The 20,233-nt window shown below is 34.5% G+C and overlaps 1 protein-coding gene across 1 annotated transcript in view; it reads right to left on the bottom strand.

Moving 5' to 3' along the window:
* Window positions 1–16,754, bottom strand: part of LOC125661590 (receptor-type tyrosine-protein phosphatase T-like) — a 41,031-nt gene extending 24,277 nt beyond the window's left edge. The window contains exons 1-4 of the mRNA XM_056146965.1: window positions 16,618–16,754; window positions 5,440–5,667; window positions 3,032–3,286; window positions 2,241–2,378 (exon numbers count right to left, since the gene is read on the bottom strand). Of these exons, the coding sequence (XP_056002940.1) occupies window positions 2,241–2,378; window positions 3,032–3,286; window positions 5,440–5,667; window positions 16,618–16,693 (697 nt within the window). The 5' untranslated portion in view covers window positions 16,694–16,754. The remainder of the gene's footprint in view (window positions 1–2,240; window positions 2,379–3,031; window positions 3,287–5,439; window positions 5,668–16,617) is intronic.
* Window positions 16,755–20,233: the final 3,479 nt, after the last annotated feature.

Raw genomic sequence — 20,233 nt, 5'->3', positions numbered from 1 at the left:
GTGGTAGCGATCTTTAAACTCTAAAGTAGTATATTCATTGCGAATAATTATAAGATACACAATTATACAATATGCATGCATATGCTGTAAACTGTAACAGTAATTATTTAGAAACAACCTACAATCAATCAATCAATGGCTGTGTTTGTTGGAGTCACCACCTATACCATATACCTTTTTCAACAAAGGAATAGATCAAACTCTATTTCTTGAAGACATTATCACTGTGAGTAAGTAAAGCATTTGTGATATTGGCATGCATAAATATATATTCAAAATGCATAAGCATAACGTTACAATTACTTAGACAGTTGTTTCTGTCTCAATGAAGATGATTTAAAAATTCGGAATTTTTACCTCTAATGATTTTTCATTCTATTTTTACTATTTACTGAACAAAAGAAAGACTCTTTTCAAGACCAGGATTCCCTAATTATCTGCATTTAAATACGATAAGTTTTTTCCCTCTATCAACCCATTGCTACACTTGATGCACATTAGTTCTTTACACACTTTGTAAAGAGAAATAGGAGGTAATCCAATTATGAAAGAAGAGATCGCTCCCCGAGTTATTATATCGATATATGATGAATAATTCATATGAACACATTTGAACTTAGACGTATACAGTTTTTACATTTGCTTTTATTACAATCAGCGTAATAAAATTTTAACAATAAATCTTCTTAAACAGAATCATCATACAATAACGATTGGTAATGGTTGGGATGAAAAAATATACCAATTGAAAGATCGTCTATAGTGATGTTGGCCTTTTGCACTAGAATAGGAGGTCGAATTTTCATTGTGTCGGGTTATACAATTGTCAGATTAAACAGCCTGGACTGTATTTGCTAAACATACACTAACAGCTGGATTAATCATATTTATGTTTCACTTATGTAATGAACGTTATTATGTGGCACAGCTGTATCATTTGTAAATGTCGACTTTTTACTGTCCTAAAACTAGAGAATACAAGTTTTATACATACATGTATTTTGGGGCCATTTTCTTTGATGAGAAAATCGATCGGCAATTAATTCCGCCATGCATATACAGAAATAAGTGCTAAATAATTCGTAGCCTGTGAAAGCATTTATATGGTTATCATGATACTTGGGGTTATATGTATCATATATAAACCAGTGAATTGCATTAAATAAATCACAAGACGCAGGCAGTAGCTACATATAGAGGTCTGTACGTGAACGGTACTACATGTACCTATATGCCGACAAAATGTTTAGTCCTCGGGTAAAAATAGTTTTCAATTATTTTTATTATTTACGCAATCTCAAAATATAACACAATTGTTTATTGATACCCTGGTATGATAAAGACTTTGCATAATTATTTAACCCTATCTAAAGTATGTTGTTCAATTTGGCTATATTTGTAAAAATGTGGGGAGATTCTGATCGGAACTTGTTGCAATTCCATCTTTCATCTCTATTTTGAATAGCATACAGAGACCTAAAATATATATAATAACATTTCCTCGGGCCAGAATCCATATATGTTGTACCACGACATCTGCCAAACTCTGTCTGCTGTCAAAGTACACATGGCGTCGAAAATTACGTGCTGATGCCGTTACCTCATTTTCGATAAAACACATAACGCATTCACACGAAATCATTAAATCTCAATAAAGCCCCAACCATTATGATCTATGGTTTTGTATTTCGAAAATATGACTGGTCAAAGTCATAATTAATGTATGTCACGACTATCATTACCTAAGTACGTTAGTTCGAGTTGCACAGTGACTTCAAAAACGTCACAACCATATCCCCTTAATACAAGTAGCTGGATCAAAAATAATAATTTGTCACTTACATAATAAACGTGATTCTCTCAATTGCATGGCATCAATTTGAAATACTGACTTTTTGATGGCCTGTATCCAGAGAACGTAAAATTTGTGTATATGAGTGCAAATTTCTACTACAAAAAATGCTAATGATTACCAGTTTCCTGGTTTCGATTGGCTACGCTATGGTTACTGATTGTATCTATATTATTGGAATGAAATTTTATCTATCTTTAAACAAATGTACGAAATAATTATATCAAATGTACGAGATAAGACCATCGTTATAGATACAACGGTCAGTATTGATACCGTCCTCGACCGCTAATACACATACGCTGATTTTCAAAATGATCAAACTTCTTTGACTTTCTTGGAAATATTACTAAAGACCTGAGTTTAACATACATGGTAAAAGACTCACGCTGATCACAGGAAGACCCCTTGTATCCCGGAATACACCCCAGACAGGTTCCGGTCACGATGTCACAGTGTCTCTCCTGACAGTTCTGGGGACATTGTCTATCGCAGTTCTCTCCATAAACGGCTGGACTTGAGCAACCTGCGATTGATTAATTCATTCTTAAAGATTATGTTGAAAACTTGTTAAATATATCGATGTTATTCCCATAACATATTCAATATAAATGGACTAATAATTTAAAAAAAAAAAAAAAAAAAAAAAAAAAAAAAAACAACGCGAAAGTTCATCTTCAAATCTCGTAGTTTTTGTTTACAATAAAGTGTTGAACAGTGTACAAAATATTTTCTATTTTCTGGATTATAAAATCGTCAATACAGCAATCAACCATTGCATGCAAATAAAACACTTCTGGGTGTTTCAGAAAATATGCTACCATTACTAGCTCATCTAGATCCCAGTATACGAAATTGCATCATTATTTCTTGTGAGTGTGTGAACGTTGAACGCAGTTCTAAATCAACATGATATATGTTGAGACATATGCTAGACTGATAAAATGTTTTAAAAAAATACGTAGACGGAAATGTTGTAAATTTTCTTTCGAATTTTGTTTGCATTACCTAGAAATGTAGACTCCCAAGTTATAACTACTCGTTCGTTTGACAAATTAAAAACGATTTTTCTTGTGCTACACAGACAAATGTGCCTCACGTGAAATTCGCATGAAATTCACATGAGGCACATTTGCCTGTATACTATATCAGAATAATTACATAACTTTGTTAACTTACCGTAAACTTCCACTTCACAGAGTTCGTTGTATGCGTACTGAGAATATCCATCAGGATAAGTGACATTCTGTAGTCTCTCGTTGTAATAAATGACGTAACTTCCGTGACTAGCACATATTATGGTTGTCGTATTCGGTATTGTGGCTCTGGTGTACATCGTGTCTTTAAAACACAGTACCCCGTTATCTTTGCTGGTTGTGTTCGATATGTATACCGAAAAACCAAGGAATCGAGCGGTGTAACCATTGTTGGAATCTGAAAAAGAAAAAATATAATTAATAATCAAGATGGGGTACAATATTTATCGCGTCTTTTTATATCATCTATCACATTTCATGTTTATGGAACTAGTAATATGATTTCATGTAGACATTTACTACAGAACTAATTGTATAACTAATTCATGTAATATTGTTAAGATTCACCATGAATGATTATTTGTTTCATTAGATAGCCCATCGAGGCCAAAAGTTAAGGATGCAAAAAATTATAAATATCGGTACATACACGTTTTACAAATGAAATGTTAAAATTGTTTTAGTACAACATTTTACTTCAGAAATGATTGCAATCACACTATCAAAAAAAAAATAATAACCTCGGGTACTTGTATGGCTACAATTATCCATAAAATTGATCAAATTTTTGTCTGTTGGTTTTACGCGTCATCTTCAGTGCGTTTGTCATTGATTTTTCACAGTCTCTTTCTAATGTAGGTTCAGATACTTGTTACTGATATGTACGTACACAATAATATCATCACATACCTCTGTGTTTCCATAATTGATGAGAAATTATCCTTTTGTGTATAAAAAGCATGTCAAATTGAGAAGATAAACACGAAAGCAATCGGTATAGCAATTTCAAATCATCATTATCTTTTTTATTATTATTTTACCTATTTCTTCTTTTCTAAACAACGGCATTTATTATGTAGAGAAATTGAAGTGTTTGTTTATATCACATGTGATACATGTATCATTGATCAGCATAAATGTTTATATTACATGTGATGATGTCACTAATAAGTATAAATGTTTATATTATATATGATGATATCAGTGGTTAATTTAAATGTTTATATTACATGTGGTGATATCAGTGGCTGATTCAAATGTTTATATTACATGTGATGATATCAGTGGTTAATCTAAATGTTTATATTACATGTGATGATATCAGTGGTTGATTTAAATGTCTATATTACATCTGATGATATCAGTGGTTAATTTAAATTTCTATATTACATGTGATGATATCAGTGGTTGATTTAAATGTTTATACTACATGTGGTGATATCAGTGGTTGATTTAAATGTTTATATTACATGTGATGATATTAGTGGTTAATTTAAATGTTTATATTACATGTGATGATATCAGTGGTTGGTTTAAATGTTTATATTAAATGTGATGATGTCCGTGGTTAATTTAAATGTTTATATCACATGTGATGATATTAGTGGTTAATTTAAATGTTTATATTACATGTGATGATATTAGTTGTTAATTTAAATGTTTATATTACATGTGATGATATTAGTTGTTAATTTAAATGTTTATATTACATGTGATGATGTCGGTGGTTGATTGATAATATCAGTTATCATTACAGATGTATATATTGCTAGAAATACACATGCTCACAAAGCCACTCACGTATCTCTGACAATTAGAATGTGTTGAGGGTTTGGCAGACGGAGATACGAATTACTTTGCAGTTGTAACAGGAAGGGAGACAATGCAACGGGCAAGAACAGGATTCGAACCCAGGCCCCCTGAATCTCCAGTCATGTGTTCTACCAACTGAGCTCTCTGGCTACCCGCGATCGAACCCGTCTGACAACTACATTCCTCCCACCTTAAATAATATGGTTTTCGCCTTCAAAGACACAACCCAGATTCTTTTGCCCCTGGCAGGACTTTCACCTGAAAGTCCAGGGGTGGTCAACAGCGCCAAATGTAACAGGAAGGGAAAAAATGCAACAATCTAAACTGGAATTCAAAACCCAGGTCCCCTAAATCGCTAGTCAGGTGCTCTACCAACTGAGCTATCTGGATACCAGCTATCAAACCCGGATGTGCGCTACACAGATAACACAATTATCAACTCTCATTGTTCTGCGTTAATAGCAAAATGTATATGATTTGTTTTATATAAAAAAAGATTAAAAAGTTACTTTCGTAGTTTCATCAAGTTGTAGGGTGTGTGATAGACGGATAGACATGGGCAACTTTGCAGGGAACACAATAATTAACCGTGTTCCTCATTGATGGTAAACGTATGATAGTATTTGAAAAACAATTAGAAAGTTGCTGTCGTATTTTGGAATTTTAGTCCCACGCATGCAATTATGCCGTTCGATATTCATTTTTTACTTCAAAAGACTAGTTGACGATTTGTTTTACCCCAGGCTGCATTGTCCGTCCTGTAGTATATGGTTATGTAATGTATACTTAGGACACCTCCTAGATCCACCCACCACTTCGCTGTTTGTGCTACATTGGTGGATATCGTGCATTGTTCTCCTCCAGCAGAAAAGTCTGATTTATGTCCGTCCACTGCTCGATCCGCTCCCCAATAATTAGAATTATAAGAATACAGCTGCTGTGCAGTTTTTCCTAAAGCAATGTTGTCTGAAAAAAATTATAACAATTCTAAAAATACTATATTCACTGCAAATCTTTTTTTTTTCTAAAAGCTATGTTGTCGGGGGGGGGGGGGTGATAACGTATAAAATTTCATAAAAGTCATGTAAGCATCGATTGATGGTGAATTACTTATTAAGAGACCTAGCATTGTCAAAGGGATTTTGGAAAGGATATGTAACTATGTTAATTTTGTTTATTTTGAATTTCTTATAGAAGTTATAAAATTGATCACTGCTTGTTATTTTCACCTTTTCATGACGAAACGTCACCAAAATGTGGTGAAATGTACTGATTGAGCTTTGAGGATCCTTGATTACAATAATACCCACCGTGAGCACTGAATTTCGGTGTTGTAGTGTAAACTGTCATCGTAAAGGACACCCTTCCCCCCGAAAAAAAAAAGACGGGCCCAGGTTAGGAACACCCCTGGAATAATGGACCCAGGATAGAACTTCCCATCTAAGAATGAATAATCTGGACCCATCTCTCACCCACAGTCCGTTCGTCATAATTTTCATTCATCCTATACCTCGTTCGCCCTATATCACGTTCGCCCTCTAGACTATGCTTCAAGTTCTTTTGTCATTTCTTTTTTTGTGTCGTTTACTTTTTTTTATTTTCTGATTTATGTTTTGGCAATAGCCAATACGGAAACCAATTTGTGTTTCTGTTCAATTGAATAAATTGGCTTTAATCTTAATTCTGATGTTAATGCTTATTTGACGTAATTGGTTTAATTGTTGCTGATATCAATATTGTCAATTAGGTAAGACCTTCTTTGTTGTTGTTTTTTTTTTCCTTAACGATTCCCACTATGTTTCGAAAAAAAAAAAGAAATAGAGATATTGATAGGCCCATTACGAAGATGAGCAGGGAATGAGCACCGGTTTTATCTTTCAAGAATATTTCATACCTAACTACAAACCAGTCCTTTGATCTCGAAAATGATATATAAGGATATGGTTTATTTTTAATGATATAAGATAAAAGTTTTAAATGTGACTAGCTTCTGACCAAATTTTTGTCGGTCTGGCCTTTAATATGAACTTATTTTTCTTCTATACTGAGTACGAATGCAATGTATAGAAACAATCATGAAAAAAATCAATGTTTTATATGAAAGGTGAAGACAACCAATGGTGATCGATCTCATAACTCCTATAAGCAATACAAAATAGAGAGTTGGGCAAACATGGACCTCATGACACACCAGAGATAGGATCAGGTGCCTAGGAGGAGTAAACACCCCCTGTCGACCGATCACACCAGCCGCAAGTGGGTATATTCAACATAAAAATGTGCGAACGGACCTTGGGCGAACAAGTATAAGAGCAAACGGACTGTGGGCGATCGGGAATTACGGCGAACGGCGTCAAGGGCGAACAGGTTTTAGGGTGAACGAACATACATTCATAGAATTTCACCTAACACCCCCTCCCTCCGTTCTTCCATTTTTTTTTTATTTGTCTGTCTCTGGTTCTATCATCAGAATCTACCAAACAATATCAATTCAAAATGTGAAATTCCTTTAACACAATTAGATTTTTGTCAACTTATTCAATCAACATAGTAAGCTGAGAATTAATTGCTATTTTTTATCTAAATGGTCGATTTGCTTGACAAGTACGTACATAAGCGAATGATTTAGAGCCTCTGGTGTACTTCTACATGAACAGGCATTTATGTCGTGTGCATTACAAGTATACCAATATTATTTTTCAGAAGATTTGGAGTTGATAACACTGCTCCATTTAGTTGTACCGATTTTTTTTCAACCCCAAGGGTGGGTGGAATTACTTTAATATTTCATGGCTACTCAGAAGAAATTATTTTCTCTCATTTTTAAAATTGTTTTTCGTTTTCCTTGTGCCCAGCAATGCCATATTGAGAATTTTCTAAAAGATTTATTTTTTGTTATACGTTAAAAATGACCCCGGAATTGGATTATACGACCTTAATTTTGGCAAATGTTCTACGTTACTGACAGAAATTCTACCGATTAATGATTGAGTGAATAGTATTAGTGTAAAAACCTAGAGATCTCAACACCAGTTACTATTACCTGCACACACATAAATTAGTACTAGATGGTTGGCTGTATATTGTTTAAAGTCCCTCTTGAGAATCTTTCACTCATATGGAAACGCCACCATTATCTGTGAAGGGCTGCAAAGTTTAGGCGCTCGGCGCTTATGGCCAATAAACAGGGATAAATCTTATTCGTGTCACACCTGCTGTGACACAGGACCTTGGGTTTTGCGGTTTTATCCGAAGAACCGCCCCATTTAGTCGCCTCTTAGGACAAAGAAGGGACACTGAAGCACTTTTCTAACCCGTATCCCACAGGACTTGCAATTTTACTGATTTATATATTTAAACATTTAGTTATAAACCTTAACAACAATAGTATATAGAAAACTGATACGTAATAAAAGTCGGGATGACGCGTGACGGCATTTGCCTACATATGGGGAAAGTTTTTCAGTTCAGCTCCAAGTCACCATCTAACGGTCCAAGATAAAATGTTCTATCGTTAAAGTGAAAATGTCCTACAGATCCGGTTTAACGATAAAAATGCGTCCCATAAACCCGCAATGTAGCAAAATAAAAATTGCACTCAGTACATGTTTCGGTAAAATCATGTCACATATCATTAAAGTACAACCAAAAAAGTTACCTTCACAACTGACTCGCCATTAATTCCATTTCAGTTAGCGTAGAAAGAAAACAAAAACCTAGTTTAAATTTCGCGTTTCACAGCTTTCATTTTATCAGAACTTATCACTGCGTAAGTGAACAGCTCCCAAATATGGAGATATGACCTTTTACAGAAAATGTACTACACCGTTATTTTACAGGAAAATCAACTTATAGTTTCCAATAAACATTATAAATTAAGAACTATAACTCAAGTCAACATTGCAGCATCAAATTAAATCAATACAAAGGATTAATATTCTTCTTTTGATGAAAATTGCTTTCATTAGGCCTGAATGAAGAAAATTAACCAGATTACACTGGCAAACACACATCTTTTCCCTCTAGTATTCAATTTCCGCTACGCCATCGTCAATTTCTCATATCTATGCAGCAGATTCCATTATCACCTACATATGATGTTTATGTTTCTCAACTGATACGATACACAAGAGCTTGTTCTGCGTATGGTCAGGTTTTAAATCGAGGCAGGCTACTGCTGTTATATGGGTTTCAACAGTCTCGTTTAAATTCCGCATTTCACAAATATTATGGTCGTTATAACAATCTAGTTTATCGATGCAACCTATCATTGGGTAAGACTGTACGATTATGTGGCCAACTCGGAGATAAACTGGTTCCCCCTCTGATTGGTGCTACAAACAAACGAGAGAAGCGAGTTCTCGGCGTACCAGTTTTACTCGGACAGTGCAATGCGAATAATATTACGTCATCTCGATTAATGATACCGAAAAAGTGCGTAAAGGATTAATACCAACCAGGAAATCTATCTTGTATTAGGTGGAATACGTGCAAGTAGTAAAGCGGAATTCAACTAAGAATGTAGGTGAAATGCGTCGAAGGAATAAAGTCGAATTCTTGTAGAAACAGTGAAATCTGTCTACAGAATGAATTCAAGAAACTGGATTCCGTCTACGAAATATACAGGTAGAATCCGTATTAGCTCTCCGGGGGTATTTGAATGCTACCCCCAATATCTTCTACGAAATACCTGAAGTCGCTACCCCAACATTAGAAAATACCCTGGATCGAAATCTTCTCAGTGAGTGGGATTAACATACACTGTAACATTTATGGAGGTTCTGATAACACAAAGCTTGAAATAGGACTAATTTGAAAATTCGAAATAACAAAAGAACGATAACTCTTCAGAATTTGAAGTTTATGGTTACGTTTAATTTTACCTCTCGTTGTGGAAAAGTAAATATCATTAAACACTAAGAATTTCTTGGTAAATCAATTGATTTGCTATAATAAATTGAAATACTGAGAAATACGAAATTAAATCACAAAGTCAAGTCCAGGTATCTGTCGCTTTGGTCGTCTGCCACTACTGCTAAATGTAAACACACGGAATGTTCTTGACAATATCAGTATCATACAAGTACCTGCAACTGGAATTGAACTTAAGCTTACGGAATATAAGTATGTTATGTTCTCTAGTTTGAGAGATACACGTATATGGGGGATACTAACGGACAGCCAAGATGTCCATACATGTGTAACGTGTAGCGGTCACCCAGCCAAGTGCTGATCACGCTCGTCGTTGCTTAACTTAAACAACTTGCATGATCAAGAGAGAAACTCTATAGCACATTACTAGAAAAGCTAATGAGACAGTATAAGTTCTCTCTTATACTATCCGCTACACTTCCCCCGCTCGGGGAGGCTTCGACCCGGAGCTTAGCTTGTGTTTACTCTGATCGTGTGGTATTTCTTCACTAATCCACCGTTCCAGACGAAACCACGTCCGTACATGGACGCCCCAGAGCTCTGAAGATATCCTACCTGAAGAAGTCCCACCGAACATCAGAGTCACTACGCTGCAACAAAATCGTAACGTGTAGCGGTCACCCAGCCAAGTGCTGATCAGGTTCGTCGTTGCTTAACTTAAACAACTTGCATGATCAAGAGAGAGACTCTATACCACATTACTATAGAAAAGCTAGCTCACTAGCGTGGCAGTATAAGTTCTCTCTTATACTGCTACATACGAAAACGTTTTTAAATGAACATGGCATTATGAACGTCAATTGCTGATTGGCTGGTATATCTACCATAGACAATATTGCAATTCACCACACCATGTTCACTGAAAAACATTTATTTCTCAAACGGCGCATTAAAAGTGTATCAAAATAATACTACTTCCTTTTACTAGGAAGTAAGCATTTCATTGAAATTATTCTTCCTTACTTAGCTGCCCCGGTAGCATCTCACTGTTTAAAAGTTCATCACCCAATGGAGGTTTTAATGTCAAGTATAAAGCATTACCGTTTATACATGTAAAAGAAAACGCATTGTTCATTGGGAAACTCACTGACATTTAAGTATCATCTATATATTGTTCAGATATTATAAAAATGTGCTCAAGGTCATTTCAGTCGAGCTAAACTATCATTTTTGTCTTTGAAAATGATATTTTGCATTGAAAATAACCAATCGATTTCACTGCTAAAAACCTATTTGTTATTTAAGAATCATGAAAAGAGATATCTCAACCAGCTTAAGAAGGAACAATCAGTATGCAATAATTTGTCATTTAGTGACACCCACTACTTCAACACTGTCTTAAGGATAATATATAGATGTAATAAATGTGGACTATTTCCCAGGGGTTGATCCAGGTATTATGGTTGGGTGGGGGCGCAACTTTATGATACAGGAGTCTCAGGGTTGCCCTGAATCCCTAGTGGGTCCAGGGCTGAGTCTTGGGGTAGTCCAAGGGTGAAGCCCTGGGAATTTCCTGGAATTTACAGATTTTATATTGTTTGAACTTAATCTCATGTGTTGTCATTTTACTATTTTCTGCCATTTTTGATCAGGTGAAAATAATGCAAATTTTGATGGCTATTGTTAAAATGTAAGATTTTGTCAATTATTTCTTCGAGAGTGGAAGAAATCATTGCTTCTTTTATCGCTTACATTTTTTCTAAACATGAGATCACGATTACCTTAAATTTGAGGATTTTAGTGGGGTGCCGGCTGCGCCCCTTAATTCCGTCACTGTTTCCAGACTTTGAAAAAAATAGGACAATCACTGATTTTCAAATACCAACCAGTCTAAGCTTAAAATTCAATCAAAATTGTTTTCAGATGTAATCGGATAAAACAAATTGAGAGTAATCATGGATTGACTTGCTTATCATATAAAATTTGGTAGATACATTGTACATGTATATGTATGTGTGCCATGGAAAAAAGATCGCAGCATTTGGAAAATAAAGATTTTTAGCCATTCTCAATCGTAATGTTTAACAAAAAGTAAAAACATCCAATTGAACGCTTACAAAAACACAACTTGTAAATGTTGTCATTTATCACGTTTATAATGAATTTTTAGAAACTACCTGTGAATGCATCTCTAAAATGACCAATGTAAAACGTCACGATCTATGTTTTGAAGTCATACTAAAATTGAAGCAATGGAGCATCTAAATTACGAGTTTGCTTTTTTGCAAGAGAAAATACGAACGTCTCGGTTTTTCCGAATGTGAAAATAGCAAATTTCCAGTTTTTATTCCTCGGTACATACTTGCTAGTACCCCCCCCCCCTGTTTTAGAGTTAGTTTAGCATAGTATGTAAAAGCAAAGTGAAAAATAAATCAACTACCTAATTAATGCAACTTTACTCAGAAGGACATCTTCATAATCACGTTCGTCTTTATCAGATTTATGATTAAAATCCATATCACATGCAAAACTTACACGCGATAGTATTCAGCTCAGATTTCTAATTACCTGTTTTAATAATAAAAATTACCAACGGTCAAGCATTTCATTGCAAATTGTCTCTAGTATATTCAACTTTGATTTGAAATCAATCTTGCATACAATTCAGCATTGTTGTTTGTAAAATAGATAAATTCTAGAATTTGACTCAAAAGTCTGAAATACTTTTTAAGCGCTAAGCGTAGCTTAAGCGCTTATTGCCGCCAGTTGTATTTTGCTTTCGTCATCATGTTTCCGGTTTATTGCCACTTATAGGCGGATTTATGCATCGCTGTAGTCAAGTCGTGTTTAAAGTAGTCGTAATTTTGCAACCGATCTAGCACGGGGATAACATTCATATCTGCAGTTGCATTTTTTTCCCGGAAATACAGTTCGTTGAACAGTGAATAAAATGTGTATAAAAAGGGTGACATATTTGTCCGCATTCTTGGAGAAAGTGAGACACAGATGCAGGTCATTCTTCAGTTAAAATTCCCATTTGAATCTACGTCTGTAATAATTAAAGTGATTCAAAATCTACAATTGAATAAGAATATGAATATGAAACCGTTTTAGCTAGGGTGCCTTTGCATTGTTACCTTGCTCATGGCGCTTAGAGGCCAGGAAAATCAATTTGCATGGTGCAATATATAATTAGAAGCCACGTCATTAAGCTATACACAAATCAGTAGGGTTTTCCATGTGTGTTTTGGCTGCTGTTCCGACTCAGTAAAAATTTTGTCCGACGGAGCAAAAATGTCTGCAACATAGTAAAAAATAACTGATCCGCGTCCATTGTGAACGAGAAAGACTTTGTGCATGATTATGCTTTGACAGCGAAGGACAGAGATCGGTGTCTCAGAAGGATGATATTGCGTAACTGCTTACACCTTCCCCGATCATATATGTAAGTCGGTCATGCAGAAATTTAGAAGATGTAACGGTGTAACTTAAGCTTACTTTATTATTTCTAAACGACCAAGATATTCTTCAGAATCATCATCAACACAATCAAATTTGATTTCTTGATTTAGTTTCAAAAATTAGACTAAAAGTAATAATCTTGAAGCAAGGAAAAGATAAAAGGTACAACATTATATTATATAATATTATATTATGGAAGACAATACCCCGGTTTCAAGTATTCAAAACACCGCGTGGAATTTTACGAGGGCTGTATACTGAAATACATATGTTTGGAACAAGTGTTAGATAAACATTGCCATTGTGTCAAGCATGAATGTGAAATGGTTTGCGGCCCAAATCACGCTACATACAACGAAAATTGATTGTGTTTTCAATTTCTTTGTACTTCAAACAAACAATTGACAATGACATGCATATGCTACATGTATTTCCGAACGTACAAATGATGAAGAAGGGGGAGGGGCACGGATTTACTGTCGTTGTTCCCTATCCCCACATTTTGTTTTCGCTGAACGATCTTCTCATATAAAAAAGATGCATTTAGTTTGTTTTTTTAGATGCCTCTTCATTATTTCTAACAGCTGTTTGAACATTACCGTTTGAAAATTACTTTTGAAACTTTTCAGTGCCTAGTTTGGGATTCTGACTTCGCTACATTTACATGTTGTAAATCTTGCATATTTATTGCGAGTCACTTCTGTCACGTTTTTTTTTTTCCTATTAGAACTCCTACACAAACTTCGAATCTTCTGGGGTTTTTTTTGCTAAGGTTATTAGCATTTTCATATAAAGAACTGTTTTATAAAATTAAAACAATAGCAATGTGTAGTATGTCTCATTCAGACAAACGGATGGGTCTCCTTTGCAATATGAATATGAGTTTTTACACAACAAGTGTAATACACACAAGTTGATAAGTACAGCGTTTAATGTACCTGTGTACAAACTCTTGTTTTTTTTTTTTTTTTTGTTTTTTTTTTAGATTTACGTATAACAAACAATCACTACAATTGCTACATGTAAATCCATGCTTAGATGTTAGTCTACTTCATCATCATATTTGAATTAGTATATCCTCTTGCACTAACTATCATGTTAAAAATGAGCTATCTACACTCTTGTTGATGACGCAGTATTCAGTTTCAAAGTAATATTCCACATGTATGATGAACATCATTTCTAAATAATTTCCTAAATTTTGTTTTCAGTTATACATGTATTTATCGGACTTATTTGCATTCAGATTCTCTCCAACCTGATTTTGAATTGAAAATAACTTCATTATTGATTACAAAACATAATTCCACTTTCATGGTTTGATTGCTATTTACAGATAATCATGTACTGGATTCCGTAGTACAAGTCATACAGATGATTGTTTATGTGTGTATTTAAATGATTCCTGGTAAGGTAATGAAATGGATGTAAAGCGTTTCATAATCCTGCATTATTGGTGTGTTTTGACATGTGGCATTTGTTAGTGTATGTTGTTATGTGTAATTTTCTTTCATGTCCAGTTTGTTTGTTCTATTCTATTATAAGTGACTTACATATATGTATCAAACTATTGATTTGTTTCATTGCAGTTGTATTCTAAAAATATTTCATACATTATTTAACTGGAACACAACAGTAAGTTAGTTGCGTAATAACAATTGAACATTTTATACCGAAAACTACCATTACAACTGTTATCACATTTTATACCAAAAATGTTCTTCTCTATAACATCACATCTGTAAGAGAAAAAAATTCACAGTCATGTAGAGCATTTAATGATCCAAGGACCGGAGCAGATCGGATCAGAAACCATTGCCTTGGGAATATGTGTGTGAGCTAAATAGGATATAAAGTGTTCATTTGTCAAGTATTTGAATAACATAGCCTTAAATGCTATTGATTGATTGTATCTTGTTTAACGTTCTTCTCAATAATTTTTAATCCATATGGAGATGTCACCAAGACCGGTGAAGGGCTTCAAATTTAGGCTTATGTTCGGCGCTTACGGCCATTGAGCAGTGAGGGTTCTTTAGCGTGTCACACCTACTGTGACACGGGACATCCGTTTTAAAGGCCATCTCCGAGGACCCGTGACATTCACACCTGATGCCGAGAGTTTGGTGATGGAACTGTCACTACCTGTTTAACGAACTAGGTCTGTCGCGGCCGGGATTCGAACCCCGACCGACCGCATACAGAGCGAACACTTTACCTCTGGACCACCGCAGCGGTGGTAATGCTATTGATACTAAATTCTGATTATAGATATTTAATAAGAACAGGTGTCTTTTACTAAAATTGTAAATTTCATGATCTAAGGACAGGGTTTTAGTTTAGTGTGGGATCAAAATTATCATAGTGACCATTGTTTTAACAACATCATATAAAAATTATATTTCAACGTGTTGAAAAGTTTGAGGACATTGCTTCCAATCCATATTTGCTATAAACCTTTTTTTAATGTTGTTTCTGCTCATTAACATTACATACAGAATTCATGAAGTCAGCTTAGCGCTTTTCAGTACTTTCAGTACTTTGATTTTATTATATTGTGCAATATTTGTATCAGTACCATGTTTATCGAATCTTTTCTATTTGTACATACATGCTTCATTCAATGTACCATTTTATTATTACATTTTTAAAATACGTTGACTGGGGGAGGGGTCTTTCAGTTTTAAGTTGACACTAGATAACGTACATGACAAATCATGGCACATTTGTTGTTTTATCAAGGATTAATGTTCATATTTCCTTATAATCATATTTCCTTATAATCATATGAAAGACAGTTTCTAAGCTACCAAATTACTCTATATTGGTTAACAAAATAAAGGAAGATGAGAGAGAGAGAGAGAGAGAGAGAGAGAGAGAGAGAGAGAGAGAGAGAGAGAGAGAGAGGTGTTTTTCATCGCATTGTTCATCTCAAACACGACTGCGTATCGAACCATCAGTCAGAGTCCTTAATGTAGATACAAATATAATAGGTTCATTAAATTTCAATGCTCGAAGAAGCCAGCAGTAAATTTATACAGACTCATAATTTTTGGCTTGCTTTCTATTAATTCTTTTCTTTTCTATGTTTTTTTTTTTTACTGATTTTTATTTTCTTAGTGTTTATTGAATTCTACAATTCATGGATATTTTAGAATTTATACCTTGATAGAATATATTTGATATAATTCAAGAAATCTTGATCCACTACATTTCAAACCACATCCATTACCGTTAAATATTGTGTTTGTGTGTTTACATACGATAAAGGGCTATCTTATAACGGAGTGTATAAACCAACAAAATAATAAGAATGAAACCATTTAAAATGGTACAGCTATATATGAACTAAACTTCCTTCATGATCGACATCCTTTCCGATTTTAACCATTACACATATGACACGTTGGACCATTCGATGTAACATACACCAGATTTATTTATTATCAGGCATTTTATACTAAATACCCTTGCCGATTTTAACCATGGCACACACGACAAGTTGAACATTTCCATACAACATGCATCAAGCTTATTAGTATCTTACTCATTCCGTAGCAGAAATAAGAAGTTAGATTTTCTTACCATAAGCAAAGGCAATATTCGTTACGTAGACAAGTTCACAGAGACAAAACAACAACACCGTGGTCTGGCCAGCCATTGTGCTGTGTTATTGTACTGCTGGTGTGATAAGGACTCACTACGATCCAGGAAGTGGAATGGGGATTGAGATAACTCTTCAACAGATTCAGGGATATGAACCCACTTGGAATGCATCTAAGTGGGACCTTTAATTGTTTGTGTAAAATAGTTGTGTTGCGTATGAGCCGCACGTTTCAGTTCGGAGGACTAGATAGCTCAGTAACGGAGATATTTTATTGACTTAACTTTTATCCACTTGAAAATTTGAAGTAATATTCATAAACGTATGAATATAATTAACTTAAAAGGAAGTCTGATAAAAACCGCAAACCCTCTGAAAAATGAAATCTAGTTGAAGGGAAGTCTGTTCTATGGAACGGCCTTACATTGGATCTTTGTGTCGAAGATTCATTACCTGGTTTTAGAACTAACATGCATGTATCTTTATAAATTTGGTTTAATCTATAATTCGGTATTTATGTATACAGTCATTTAAAAAATATCTCAGCACAGGGGCTCGTCACGAATTGACCCTCTTTATTCTGTATTTACACAAGGGAGGAATCCAGAATCCTAAAAATAGCTACTTCATTGTTTTATATTTCATGAAGGTCAAATCTAGCAAGCCCTGTCTCGATTGATCGACGATTCCGGTCTCGGTCGATCAAGGAAAGATCATAATTTGTAAAAATACCCAATATATATTTCGGAACGACCGAGACCGGAATCGTAAGATTTTGTAAGATTTACCGCCCTTAGAATAAAAAAAAATACGAATAAAAATGTGAGTTAACTAGCGATTTTTGGGATTCCGGATTCTTCCCTTGTATAAATATAGACAATGTCAAATTTTAATAAGGTAAAACTTTCGTGACGATCCCATGTGATCTCAGTATTAGTGATATGTTATGCATTTTTCTATGCATGTAATCTTCTTTGTTTTTATTGTTTTATATGTAAATCATATTAAGGTAATTTTCTTAATTAGATAAAGCTCTATAAAAATGTATAAAGATAAAAACCATAATTTCTATTCAGGGCGACTTTATATATTTTACTGCCCCCCCCCCCCCCCCCCCCCCCCCCCCACACACACACACACACACACACACAATTCCCTCTGGAAAGATTTTCGTAAGACGATAGGGATTTAAATATATATATTAATCTTAATATATTCCTTACTTATAGAATATTTATATAAGTTTAGAACCTCAGAAATCCAGACCTACGTAACATTTCCTTAGATATATATAAATAGGCTATTGACGATAGAATTAGAAAGCATGGAATGTGCGTTTCGTATCAAATTAATACATGTATGCGTGATATTTTCCCATCGTTCATCGAAGTACTTTGGTAACGATATCACGAAAAAACAAAACACATAAAGACTTAGTGGATAACTTCCGGTTACTGGTGTCACAAGGGGATGGATGTGAACTAGCCAATTGAACTTGATATTTTTAGAAATTAAAAATCCAAGTAGGTGTCACAGGGTGACAATTGCGGATTTTAATTATCAAATGTTATATGCATTTTATTCATTTCAGATTGTTCAATACACTTTCATTCATTCATTCATTCACATGTTTACTAATCCAAATGGAATACTGATAGAAATATATTGAATAGTTATATTTTAGATAAATTACAACTGTGACAATAGCATTATATCGGATAGGTAATATTGGTAATGGAATCAAACATAGTTTGGAATGATTTCCAAGTAGAAAATACTAAGATCTCTTCAAAATAAGGAGAGAAAAAAAACAACAGAAAATAAAAATAGCATTTTGTGACACACATGTCAGTCTGGATAAAAGTCAGGGCACTCCAATGGGAGGACATTTTTCCGCCAGTGCATAGTGCTAGGAATACAAATTGAATTTAGTTAAGGTTATACAGTTTTAAATTCGATTAATGCGAATAAGAAATGAGGACATTTCCTGTATTCGGAGTAAACTGCATTTCGCGATTATCGGATGTTACTTTCACGCTGTACTTTATACGTCATATCCGCACGTGTTACAACCAAGCAATCAGCATGAGGAAGATTCAAATTAATCATATCCAAAAACTAAAAGGTAAGATTTCATGAATAGACATATGTATTAACAATTTAATTCAGGAAGTCGCTGTCCTTAGCGAAAATATGTCCGCTAGGCAAACGCCGCACGACATTTCTCGTCTGTTGATGAACGAAGCATGTCATACTAGATGTCGATGGGACGGTAATTTTATAGGCTTCCATGAGCATTGACAACACTTCAAAATGTAGAGGGTGATGACCACATGTAAACCCCCTACAATTTGGGGCAGTTAGGATTACGTGTTTACATAACCGCAGACACTTAAACGTGCAGCTGTCCGCATCACGCTGCTTTGTAGTGTCCAATATTCCGTGTTTGTGCAAGAGATCTAAATATCACGATGTGATAATGTAAGAGCAATTTAAATACTAATGTGTATATACTATTGACCTCTTTTACACAAATATGAACGCGCAATGTGTACAAGTATACGTGCAGATTTCACAGCGATATATGATTATTTATTTCCAATTAAGGACACTTTGAAGGCAAAATATTAGCATGTTGCATAGAAAACAAAATGTTTACAAATGAAAGAGAATGATTGATAAAACATATTTAAATAAAAAAACATCGAAATTGGCAACATCATTATTGGAGTACAATTTCCAATTAACGACAGTTTGCCGTCTAAACAATTTTAAAGCATTATATAACCATTATTTTGTTGGTAGGTGCTATAAATTTTATTTAAAGCTGATTTCGAAGATTTAATATGATGGACATTCAAGAAAAAGAATGGAAGAAATATTATGTTATCCAATTCCGACATTTTTGTAGAAACCAATTTCCAGCTGTATAAAATTCCAAGGTTTTAAATATAATTCAAGTACCCATTTTGAAAGGATAAACTAAATACTACCCATAACTTCATCGAAGAAAATTGTAGGGCTAAAAACATTATAAGTGTAGTGCTTTAACAGACAAAAGGGCTTCAATAGTTGCCATACACATGGGATATTGGTCTGATATAATTGAAAGGGTTGTACTTCTGACTTGTGGATGTTGGAACTGAATTCCATTAACAAACACTAAGTCAGTGGTTTACTGGTTGTTGCAGTTTCTCATTTTTAGTAATAAATTCAATTTCGACTTTGTTGAATGAATTTCAATTCATCATGGTGGACAACCAATACTAAAATATCAAAAATTTTGTTTAATTATGTCTTTCCTTACATCTTTCATCCATATCAAAACCAGATCTCATTATGGAGATTCGGGCATTTAATTTTAATCATAATTAGCGTTGGAATGGGGGGAGGGGGGGGGGGTAATCTCCCTTCGCACCAGGAAGCTGAGAGAAACGGCCAACACAGTCGAGATTGAACTATTTTAAAACTCTACTTCTTTTACTGCACGTGCTGTCGCATACAAACTGTATTATCTTGATGACAAAAGTTACTACCTCTGACAAATTTGTGTAATTCGTGGTCCCTGGATTTGAGGCCCTGGATATGGTTCACACA

This window comes from Ostrea edulis, chromosome 8 (genome assembly GCF_947568905.1).
Source record: "Ostrea edulis chromosome 8, xbOstEdul1.1, whole genome shotgun sequence".
NCBI classification, from domain to species: Eukaryota; Metazoa; Mollusca; class Bivalvia; order Ostreida; family Ostreidae; genus Ostrea; species Ostrea edulis.
Note: the sequence above shows the minus strand (reverse complement) of the source record. Positions and strands in the feature narration are given on the sequence as shown.